This window comes from Phyllostomus hastatus, unplaced genomic scaffold, assembly GCF_019186645.2.
Source record: "Phyllostomus hastatus isolate PE091 unplaced genomic scaffold, TTU_PhHast_1.1 phas_contig_34, whole genome shotgun sequence".
NCBI lineage: Eukaryota > Metazoa > Chordata > Mammalia > Chiroptera > Phyllostomidae > Phyllostomus > Phyllostomus hastatus.
This window is the reverse complement of record NW_025333857.1, coordinates 54037583-54049915: the sequence shown is the minus strand read 5'-3', so window position 1 is coordinate 54049915 and position 12333 is coordinate 54037583. Positions and strand designations below refer to the sequence as shown.

Here is a 12333-nt window from a genome sequence, read left to right as displayed (position 1 = left end):
CCTGGGGACTGAATGAGCTTATCCTGAGCTCTGAGGCCCTACCATGTTTAGAAGAGAAGCCAGAAGGAAACAGAGGGACATGTAGGGACAGGTGAAGAGGAAGAAAATCTAACAGTATGACACCAGAGATGGATGCTCAGAATCAAGTGTTTCAGGAAGGCAGAAGTGGTCAATTGTGTCCAACACTGCTGAGAAGATGAGCCAGCTACACGTGGTGAGAGGCCATTGAATTTGGAAAGACAAAGGTCCTAGTGACCCTCAGAAGTGTCATTTCAGAGACTGACAAGGATGTAGGCTTGAGGGACTTGGAAGAATAAGAGGTAAGGAGGGGAAGATGGTGAATATACTCAACTCTACAGTCTTGCATTGAAGGGAAGCAGAAAACATGAGAACAGCTGGATTATTTGGATTCTTGTCTGTTATAATAATATAGGCTGCAACTGAGCAATATCTCGCCTTTCTGATTGTTTTTCGTTTGTTTTTTAGTTCTTTAGCCATTTCTCCTATGAGAAACCTTACACACTGAATGTTGTCCAGATTTCCCTTAGCTCATTCATAATTACTATTTTATTTATTTCTAATATGTCTTAGAAATGTAAAATAATATCACTGTAAACACAGACTATCAAGAGTGCTTGGAAGCACCAAACCTAAGTTCAGAAAGCAGAGGGGCACTCAGGAATGGAAACTGCGAGTGTTTCCGGGAAAGCCCCGGCAGCCTGTGGTGGCACTAAAGACACTCTCCTGGCGAGACTACCAGTGGTCTCTCAGCGTAACTTAATGTTCTCAATTATGTTGGTAAGTTATTACTGTGTTGTTACCCGACAGCAACACAGTGAAAGCTCTCAGGAAGATAATACCATTATAAAATGCAAATTGAAAAACCCAGAATGACTACAGAGGCATTTATTAGGGCAGCATTCCCAGAACCATAAGATCTCTTTAAAAACAAATTGATGTTTCAAGAGTCTTTGTTAGTGATCCAAAATGAACAAAAATTAATAAAATTAAATGAACACATTTCAGCATATGACACAAGTCTTCTGAAGTTTTTTTTTTAAACAGAGACCTAATTGACTAATAATTAACGTGAAAACCATAATTGATACAGATGACACAGGTGTTACTGTACTTTGCCAAGGTAAAGAAACACATTTTTTCCAATATTCTTATATTACAAAATAAACTTTACTGGGCAAAAAGTTATTTTAAATCTCACAAAAAAACAGGCATGTTGAAAATATAGACATTGCATGTACTGTCAGGCACAAAAATGTAAAAACATCACTTAAATACAAGAAAATGCTATAAAGCCAAGGGTCATCAAAATAGAGAATAAGAGATAACCTGAAAGAAATGAAAACTAAAGATCATGAATAATTGCAACTACTTCTAATGTAAAATAGCTACTGAAATGCCATGGGGAAAATGAACAGGACTGTTTTCTGAGGTGGTAACGACAAAGAACAGAGGTGGCTTTAAAAATACAGAGACGTAGCAAAATAACTTACCACCTTCTTCAAATAAAAGTGAGATTCGCTTGGGAGAACTGAAGTACCATTAGCAGATGCATCTTAAGACATTTAATGAAAATGCTTTGTACTTTGGTGGGAAACTATTTCAGTGGTGAAAATGATGTAGGGATCAGAAGCATATTCTGTTGAGACACTAGGTAATTGACACTTTCCCGAACTGGAAAACAAAACATTGTATTAAGAGGCATATCAAGTTATTGACTAAATCAAATTTGTCCTAAGAGCAGCTCATGCCTAGTGACATAGCTTACCAGCTGCCACGACCCTGGGATCCTCATGAGACTGGTGTCTCCCAGCTGCACGGCTGTCTGCATTCTCATTCCACCAAAGAGCATGAACTGCAGAAAGAAACCCAAAACAGAGTCTCAAGTCTACAGCATTACTAAAAATAAATACAGAAAAATTAATCAGATATGTTCACTCTTACTCTTTAAATCAAAATAGTATCAAGAAAGTAAAACCAAGTGTGTCAGTGGTAAGATTTGAGGTGGGTTAAGAGATGAGGGAGCAATATTGATGAATTGAATAATAAACTGGTTTTACAGACACAACAGAAAGCTGGACAGGAGAGGTAAGGTAATACAACAAAAGACATGGATAATCAAGACTAGACCCAGGTGTCATTTTTTCCTACTCCATTTTATTTTTGAAAAAAGCAAGATCATAAGAAAATTTTGTATTGCTGAAAATTTGGATGTAAAGAATAAAAAGCATAATTTTAACTGCCCAAGGAAAGCTTCTATTAATATTTAGTGTATTTTCTTTAAAAAATATAAGCAAAATAAAATGAGGTCTTACAGATAGATGATGCATATGATGGACATGTATGTCTGTTTGTGTGTTACAGGTATATATTATATATATATACACTCTGATTCCTTTGCCTTTATTCCCTAGAGCAGCATAACAAAGGTGAATTTCCTGAAACCCTGGGGTGCACAAGTCAGACAAAAGTGGTTCCCTATGCATAACGAATTATTAAATCTCAGAGCTGAGTGCTGCCTAGAAGTTAACTATCATCCCCGTCAACCTCTACCGCCCTCAAGCTCCTAGGTCTCAACTGCTGCCGCTGAAATCCTGATGATCCTCAGCTGTAGCTTCAACAATGAATAAAAAGAACTCTCCCCTCCTTTTAGGATCATAACACACTTGGGCTCTTACAATTACTGCTTTAGATTTTTCACAAAGCATCTTTATAGTAATCTATTTTAAATTTTTTTCTGAGAATTGAAATCTAGCCCACAATTTTATGATGTGAGATGCTAGATGCCATTTTCCATAACATAAGGATTTGAGGGAGGGGTTGTTAGAGGTATACCTAGCACTGGGAGGAGTAATCAAGGGATTTTTGTTGTTCTGCTTTTAGAAAGCCTGTATTATAGTGATGTGTATTAATGCTATAGTAAACCTATATAGTATTTATAGATCCAAGAACTAAGTCACATGTAACATCTACCAGGATGAAATCTGCACTGAATATTTAAGCCGATGACTCATACCATACTTCCAAATATGAAACACTTTATTCATTCTGCCTCCAAAGTCTACGTGCCAGTATCCAACCAGCTCAGAGTGAGCTGTCCGCAGGTGTATGTGTTTCCCTGCATCACTTCTTCATTTGCTTTTTGGCTTAGAAATATAGTTCTTGTCCTGTTGTTAAATAAATTCATCTATATTTTATTTTTGTAATTCTGTTCCTTTTTTCTACCCCAAGTGACTGACAAGGATGTAGGCCTACTTCAAGTTATATTCTTTTAAAAAATCAAAAAAAGTATATTCAGGGGGCTATAGGATAAAAAGAATAGACATTTTCTTGAGGCTCCTTGCAGACTTTAATTTTATCATTTATCTGTATCATGGAAAACAACATTTGGCTTTGAAACAGGCTTCATAAGGTGTTAGCATTCTAAATAGTAAGAGTAAAACGGGTTTTTTCAACCCTTAAAATTACAAAAAACCCCTGAAAATTTGGCAATAAAAATCAAAATATATGCCATAATGAAAAGAGACAAATTGACCCAAGGAACTTAGAAGCTCACCAATATCTTTTGCAGTTTCATAAAAGAAATGGGCAACTGTACCTCTGTTGAGTGCTCCATATTCTGTGTGGAAAACTCCGACTAGTTTTGAGTAGCCTAGATTGACATGGGCCATAACTGCCCTTTTAAAGGCATCACCCCACAGAGCTGGCCCGCCTGGTTTCATCTGAAAAGTAACCAGTTCGTAGACTCCTAGAGTGGGGAGAAAAATCATTATTTTACAGAAGATATTCAAGAAATTTCTAATCAGGTTAGTATGGTTCCAGTGGAAGGCTAACATACATATACAAAGTTGGAGGATCATACATGTATCCATGTTTATGTGGACATATTTATGAATTCGTTGCATTATTTTTCCTTGCTTTCATGTTTAGAAAGTCCTTGTCCATGTTAAGGGTCAATTGTTAAGTTTATTATGCAAAACAGAAAGGAAGCTATGTCATGCTATTATCTGAAATATTTTTAATCTATAAAATTTGTCAATAAAACAAATATTGAGAATTTGTAATAGGATTAGGATTTTTGAGCTGCCCAAGTCTACACTTTAAGGTAAGAAATGAGTAAGAAAACAATTTTCTTTTTTTAAAAAGATTTTATTTCTTTTATTTTTAGACAGAGAGGAAAGGAGGGAGAAAAAGAGAGAAAAATATAAATGTGAGGTTGCCTCTCACATGCCCCCTACTGGGGACCTGGCCCAAAACTCAGGCATGTGCCCTGACTGAGAATAGAACTGGCAACCCTTTGGTTCACAGGCTGCTACTCAATCCGCTAATTCACACCAGCCAGAGCAGAAAAGAATTTCCTGATCTATATTTCTTTCTTCTAATTCTGAGAGAAAATACTTTCTGTTTGTATAATTTCCCTCTATAGGACTCCATTTCTAAGAGGAACAGCAAGCAAACAATGGACCCAAAGTGATATCTGAGATTTTGAGGGAAACAGCCCTAAAAAACTGAGGGAGATAGGTTTATTATTCCTAAATATCCAGATAAACACTTGAAAAACACTTTTACCTCCAGTAAGAAGGATGGAGCAGATAAAAGAGAAAGAAACTAAGGGACAAATAGATTTGAGAAGTAAAAGAAAAAAGTGTAAAAATACTAGAGAATTATGAACAACAAATAGGAAGAGAACCAAGACTTGACACTGTTCTAGAAGCCACTCAGTTCTTTGGACAGTGCTGAAAGCTGAGGGGAGGCCTGGGTGCACAAGGATCAAAATGAGACTAAAGTAACACTACAAGATTTGTGTTACGGGAGAAATACAACAATGTTCAGATTAGTTTATGCTTTTTAAAAATCTGACCTTTTTTAAAAACTAGGTTGAGGTAAGTATTTCCTTAAAGTCAGCAAGAAAGTGAAATCAGCAAGAAGACAGACCTTTAGCAATTATTTTCAAACTGAGAACTAAGAAAGAAGAAAGCAGAAAAGTTAAAATAAAATAAAGTAATAGAACTTAATTGTTTAAATTAATTCATTCCCCCAGTCTTATAAGCCAAGATATACTTAACGTTTTAAGATTAACTATAATTACACCAAATCACCAAATTACAACAAAATTTCATACATTATCCTTCACCTACTTATATATATATTTTCTCTGAGGTAAATCCCCAATTCCTCAACCTTTACTCCTCGACCCATGTCAACTTTTTATATTCATACCTAAACTTTAAGAGCTTTTCAAAAACTGGAAAAACGCTTCTAATGCATATTGTCTGAATGAGAAGCAAAGAGCTCAAATTCATTTTATGTATATAATCACAGTATATTCCTAAGACAAAAGGACTGCTATATTTTTTTCAATGAAACTTTAGTTTTTATCGTTTGAAATCTTTAGTAATTTATCAAGACTCCAAGTGGCCAGGAGGGAAGAAGGACTTACCTTCTTTTGGAGGCTTTTCTAACTTGCACCACGGCACCAGGTAAGTAATCTCACTCTCTTGTTTATCAATCAGAGCCAAATTCGGAATAAGAAATTGTTCTTGCCATTCCTTATCTTTGGCTAAGGCTTTCCGAACTTTAGTTCGATGAGTGTAATTATCTATGGGAGGAAAAAGAGTAAGAAAAGTCAAAATTTTCTATTTTACCATCAGTGCCAGGAGTGTCCAACCTGTGGCCCGCGGGCAGCATGAGGCACAAAATCGTCAATTTACTTAACATCTATTTTTAGCTCACCAGTTTTCATCAGTGTGTGTGTGGTTAGTGTGTGGCCCAAGACAACTCTTCTTCTTCCAGTGTAGCCCAGAGGTGCCAAAAGGTTGGACATCCCTGACAGACCTTTTCTGGGTTTCACTTAATTCAGCAAATGTTCATCAAGGCCATGTTGAGATACCACCCCTCTGCACCCAAAACAGATGTGACATATGTCCCCATATTTCTCATGGCCTAAAAGGGGTGTAGAAATGTAAACAGCTAATGATAATGCCATGAGTGGATGTTATAGCTTCTACCATTTAGTAGGTAATTGTGTGACTTGGGTAAGTTATCGAATCTGTGTCTGTTTCTCACTGTGAAATGGGGATAATGATACATCATCTATACCTCCAGGGTTGTCGTGAGGACAAAATGAATTAGTATGTGAAAGGAGCTGAGAACAGTGTTTTGGCAGCTAGTTAGTACTCAGCATATGTGAACTGTTCCTGTTACTTTAATTGAGACATTTATACTGCAGTTTGGGAAGACTATTTTCTTTTGGTGGTTGTGATGGTGGTGGTGGTCAGGTCGAGGTAGACTTTGAGTTAAATTTCACATCAGTGAAATTAAGATGTGTGGTTATGGCCTCATCTTCCTTAAACAAACAGCTTCCAAAGAAACAGTGCTGATTCTTGTACTTACTGTCATCCATTCTTTTATGCTCGGTACTATCTCTCTTCTGTTTGTTACCCAAACAGGTATATGTATTTACTAACATGTGGGCCTAGCACTATGTTTACATTAGGGCCCCAAAAGACTGATCATAAAAGTTTTCCATCATTTATGCTGTAGATGAGGAATAACATTCACATCAGAGCTTAACTCAGTTAAACCAGGACCTTACTAATAATTTTTAAATGGGACACAGTTGTACATTTTACAGCATAGACTGTTTTTAATTGGGTTTGTTCTGTTACAACAGTGAAAATTCCTAAACTGTGGCCATGGTAAGTGGAGAATAAGCACCTTTCATATTATGGCATATAAGTACTTTACATGACCAATCACTACAAATTATTAAAAGTGCTTTGGATATCATCAAGTCCTGATGTGGACTTCACAAAGATTTGACACTAGAGTAACTCATTCTTCCTGGACCCTACTACAGGAAGCTGGCCAGGGGTAGGTCAGTTTCAGTAGGGGGACAATGCTGATTCCTTTGCCTCACTTCCCTAGAGCAGCATAACAAAGGTGAATTTCCTGAAACCCTGGGGTGCACAAGTCAGACAAAAGTGGTTCCCTATGCATAACGAATTATTAAATCTCAGAGCTGAGTGCTGCCTAGAAGTTAACTATCATCCCTGTCAACCTCTACCGCCCTCAAGCTCCTAGGTCTCAACTGCTGCCGCTGAAATCCTGATGATCCTCAGCTGTAGCTTCAACAATGAATAAAAAGAACTCTCCCCTCCTTTTAGGATCATAGCACACTTGGGCTCTTACAATTACTGCTTTAGATTTTTCTCAAAGCATCTTTATAGTAATCTATTTTAAATTTTTTTCTGAGAATTAAAATCTAGCCCACAATTTTATGATGTGAGATGCTAGATGCCATTTTCCATAACATAAGGATTCGAGGGAGGGGTTGTTAGAGGTATACCTAGCACTGGGAGGAGTAATCAAGGGATTTTTGTTGTTCTGCTTTTAGAAAGCCTGTATTTATAGTGATGTGTATTAATACTATAGTAAACCTATATAGTATTTATAGATCCAAGAACTAAGTCACATGTAACATCTACCAGGATGAAATCTGCACTGAATATTTAAGCCTATGATTCATACCATACTTCCAAATATGAAACACTTTATTCATTCTGCCTCCAAATTCAACACTCCAGTATCCAACCAGTTCAGAGTGAGCTGTCCGAAGATGTACGTTTTTCTTAAAATTTTCCAGAAACTCATTCATCTTTGAAGGCTTAAGATAATAGGTACGGAATTCATAGAATGTTCCATCCCATTGTCTAGGTCCTGTAGCAAAAGATGAGCACACCTGAAGAGAGAGAAGGCAAATTCAAGTATTTGGGAAAGGTATGGTTCATAATATTGTGTTATACCTGAACCTGAATTTGGAAATAAGGGACACTCATTGGACTCATAGTCTATGTTTGTACCTCTGCTGTCATCTCTCTTTGGACCTTTGTTTAGAGATAGGTCAATAAAGGTAACTAGTCTTTTTTTTTTTTAGAAATTTATTTTTTAGTACACATACAATTTTTTAAAGATTTTATTTATTTATTTTTAGAGAGGGAAAGGTCGGGGAGAGAGAGAGAGAGAGGGAGACACCAATGTGTGGTTGCTGGGGGTTCTGGCCTGCAACCCAGGAATGTACCCTGGCTGGGAATCGAACACTGGGACACTTTGGTTCCCAGCCCGCGCTCAATCCACTGAGCTACGCCAGCCAGGGCTAAGGTAACTCGTCTTAAGTATGCTGAATAGCTACTGTTTCCGGGCAGAGGGCCACCATTAGCTACCTTTTGACAAGAGGTTAATCATAAGGAGGCAATGGGGTCTGAATCAGCGTCCTTTACACAAGAACTACAATTAGGGCTCTAATAAGTTTACAAATGTTTTTTACCTTAGTTAGCCAATAGTCTATGTTTAGTAGATACTATACATGTTACAGTTACGTGTTTAAGTGAACTTTATAAAATATGCAGGTGTTCTGGGAGGCATGATGAAAATGTGTTTCCTAGCAGAAAACTCTTTATGAATAATGTAAAGAAAAAATCAACAGGTCGGAACTGTCTGAATGATTATTGGGTTTAATTACAGATGAATCTGAAGAAGGGTATTTAATACATCTGATTTTACCCCATTGATGAAAATATACCTTAAAAACCATTAGTTCTTTCTGTATTACTTGCATGCTCACTACATAAATTTTATTTTAATTTAGTTCCCCTAAATCTGAGCGAATTTAACTTTAGGTAGGAAATGTCCTGCCAGAAATTATCCTGTGTATTTATATCTGTGTGTGTGTGCATACACACGCACATGGCATTTGTATTTACAAACCCATCTTATTGTAAGTTTGTTATCATCTGTCAATGTTCTGAAGCTGATTAATCAGAATTACCTATTAAAAGCTTTGGTACAAAGTTATGCAAAAATTATATTGACTACTTAGTATGTCAGATGAAATCAGTAGACTACTTTCTCCGACATACTTTTGGTTAAAACACACACAAGCATCTTTGTATTTATTTAATTCTGTAAAATGTTATAATTCTAATGATCTGTTTCAGTCCATGTCTACAAAAGTTATGTTCCTGTTGCCCAAGTGTCTAAACTTCTCTGGAAAGCAGGTGTTCCCACCAAAAACAACTGCAACTGCTCCTACTTTTGGATGACAAGCTTTTTGTGCCATTTTAACTAAATTCTAATAAGACAATGTTATGCAAATAAACTGCCTAGTATTACAGTTTAAAAATAATTATAAAGTATATCACAAAATGGGACAGCGAGGGTATTTGTAACAACTACTCTTTAGGTTTAGATTCTCAAGGCATTTGTACTTGGAAACAAATATGTGGTCAAAGGTATGAAAGCGAGGGTCCTTATGACTTTAGTTAGATACGGTTTTAAATCCTACTCTAAAAATAATCTCTCTCTCGGTATCTACCACTCCAAGACCTAGCCTTTCCACCAGATAATCAGCAACTCCCGAGAGAGCAGAAGACAATAGCCCAGACCTGACTAATGGTCCTAGATAACATCTTGACCTAAGTTTTGTTTTATTTCCTTATCTTTAAAGTGGTACCATTCCCTGGCTACTCTCCCACTAGACCGACCAGAAAGCTAACCTCAAGACCTGAAGAAAGGACTCATTAGCTTTACCTCACCTCTGCCCAACAAGCTCCCAGAACCACCCCGACCCCTCAAACCATAATGTCTTGTGATTTTGCTTTACAAGCTATCAGAGAGTTGGAGCTTTTGAGCCTTATTAGCTTCCCATTCTCCCCAGTGGCACCATTCATAATAAAATAAATATTTCTCCACTGCAATTTTTGGCTTTGCTAGCACCGGGCAGAAAAAACTTTCTGTTCTGTAACAGGTGCATATTTTTACCTTTTGCAGGAGAAACAGTAACAGTGGAAACCCAGTGAAAGGCTAAACAGCAGTGAGAAGTGTGTGTGTGTGCTTGAGAGGAGGTGATTTTTGTGGCATGCCAGATGGTAGAACTATGCTGGGGAAGGATTCAGGCTCCCTTATTTTCCAAATTCCGGCTCATCTTCTGCAGCAATACCTTCTAATTCACGTATAAGAGAACACTGGGTAGACATTTAATAAAGTTAAGAATAAAGTTGTAAGGAAAATTCTTGGCCCTGCCCCAGTGGATTGAGAATCGGCAAAATAAAGACTGTACCGCTAATATTGGGTGAGTGGGCCATTACTGGCTCATCTTTAGCTATCACCAGAAAGTCATTCCCTAGGTTAAACCCTTCCGAGCCTGGCCATAGAGTAAGGAGAAAAGCCTAGACGTTAAGAAGAAAAGTATCTCTGGTTAGATTTACAGACTAGACCAATTTCCAACAGTTAAGGCTGAATCACGAATCATTTTGTACATTCCTCACCTAAGGTTAAATGAGTTTATCATCGCACAAGTTGTGGCAAAAGTAGATTTACAGTTGTGAGTATGCGACAGAGTATTATTACTTATGAATTACTGTATTACTCCCCACATAAACAACTGTAAACCTACCTTTGCCCCATGCTGCACTTGCTAGAGGTTCCTGACCCCTAGCTTGGACGAGGAAGGAAGCACGTAGCTGGCAGTCTGAGCATGGGAGTTGGATGGACGCATGCGCGAGGATCTCCGGTCGGGGCGCGCCAGCGGGTGGGCGCATGTGCGGGTTCCAAAGCTTTTGGAAGACACCCCTCCCTCCTCCAGCGAACAACTAGGGAGCCTTTCCCTCCCCTCCCCTCCCCTCCCCCTCCCCTCAACCCCCGGCTGATACCTGAGGCGTCAATGTCCGCGCGGCCAGAGCCTTAGTCAGGACACTTCGGAAAACAAGCATGGTGCTCGGCTTGGAGCGCTGAGAAAGGCAAATATATTCTTTACTAGATTCCTCTTCCTACAGCTTCGCGGCTTAGGGAAGCGACTAGCAGGACAACTGGCAGGACGCAGGCTCGGGGCGGGGCTCGGCAGCGGGAGCTCCGCCTCCCGCCCCGGGAGGCGCGGCCGGAGTCGGGTCCAGTCCTACAGGCGTCGCGGCAGGCCCGACCCTACAGCCCCTGGCACGTTCGCGTTTGGTGTCAGCGCGCACCGTTGGGGGGCGCCGCGTTGTTTCCTCAAACATTCTAGCCCCAAACCTGAGAGGTAACGTTGGGAGTAGCCAAATGCTGAACGAAGTCGTTCCTGTTCCACCCTTCGGGCCCGTCACTTCGTCACCTAGGCGCAGTTGCATACGTTTCCTAAATGTTAGGGGGCTTAAATTTGACTCGTACATTCCGCTGACAAGGAAGTAAGGGCGCGTGCGTGTGTAATGCTTTGCAATTAAAATCGTGGGGGTTATTTCCTGGTTAAGTTTTATTCGGTGTGATGGACAGAAAGTCGACGGGGGGAGCCTTCATCTTTTCTTGACGTGCACTCTTCTATCGCCCCTTCCACCATGACCTTGTGAGGCTCCTAATAATGATTTAGATTGTACTTCTCAGGAGCTCAGAGGAACGGGAGGCACCGAACCAGACAGGAAAAAGTCAAATTTAACATGTAGTTGGAAAGAGAATGTTTTGTTTTTTAGCGTCAAGCAAAACGCGAGACCTATGATGTTGCTTCTCTATCCCTGATCATTGGTCCCCAGAGTAACTACTTTGAACATTTCATCTGTTTCTTTTAAGACTTGTTTCCTTTTTTCCCCTAAATTGTAGGCATTTTCTGGTATTTCTTGATATTTTCCGTTATAGATATATGTGTTGCTTGGAAAATGAGGATTTAGGTCTCTTACCTACCACGCCCTCCAAATACACTTCTCTTCCCACATCTGATAGTGTTCACATTAAGAACAGTTAATCATCACATTAATTTACATTAATATTCACATTTTCTTACTCATTATATTGTTACACACAATACATAATTAAACACAAAATTATACACAATAGTTACCTGGTGTAGCAGCTTACATTGAAATAATGCTGCTTACACTATTAAGACTGGTGATTTATTACATGGATATCACCTGTGTGTGCTGCCTTGTGCAGGCTTTGGCATCATCTTTTCAGAGGAACGGAGGCTTTCTAAAATTATGGGCTGGCCAAAAAGTGTGTTTGTTTTTTTCTGTAAGATGGCTATAGCCATCTTAGTTTTTAAAGACAACGTCTTTAACTTCATTTGAAACAATTTTGTTACTGTATTGTGACAGCTGTCATATCAGCGTGCATTAAAAAAGTATCAAAACTGGTGAATTTTTGTATAGCCATTTTAATACTGAAGATGGAAGAAAATAAACAACTTTTTTGGCATATGATGCTTTATTATTTCAAAAAAGGTAAAAATGCAACTGAAACGCAGAAAAGATTTATGCAGTGTATGGAGAAGGTGCTGTAACTGATCAAAGGTAT

The 12333-nt window shown here is 38.6% G+C and overlaps 1 protein-coding gene across 1 annotated transcript; it reads right to left on the bottom strand.

The window, feature by feature from the left end:
* Positions 1-891: 891 nt before the first annotated feature.
* Positions 892-10919, bottom strand: LOC123819956 (protein NipSnap homolog 3A). Its single transcript, XM_045840578.1, has 6 exons — positions 10728-10919; positions 7549-7759; positions 5459-5617; positions 3617-3766; positions 1787-1873; positions 892-1692 (listed from the first exon to the last, which is right to left on the bottom strand). The coding sequence occupies exons 1-6, from the start codon at positions 10785-10787 to the stop codon at positions 1616-1618; spliced, it is 744 nt and encodes a 247-aa protein (XP_045696534.1). The 5' UTR covers positions 10788-10919; the 3' UTR covers positions 892-1615.
* Positions 10920-12333: the final 1414 nt, after the last annotated feature.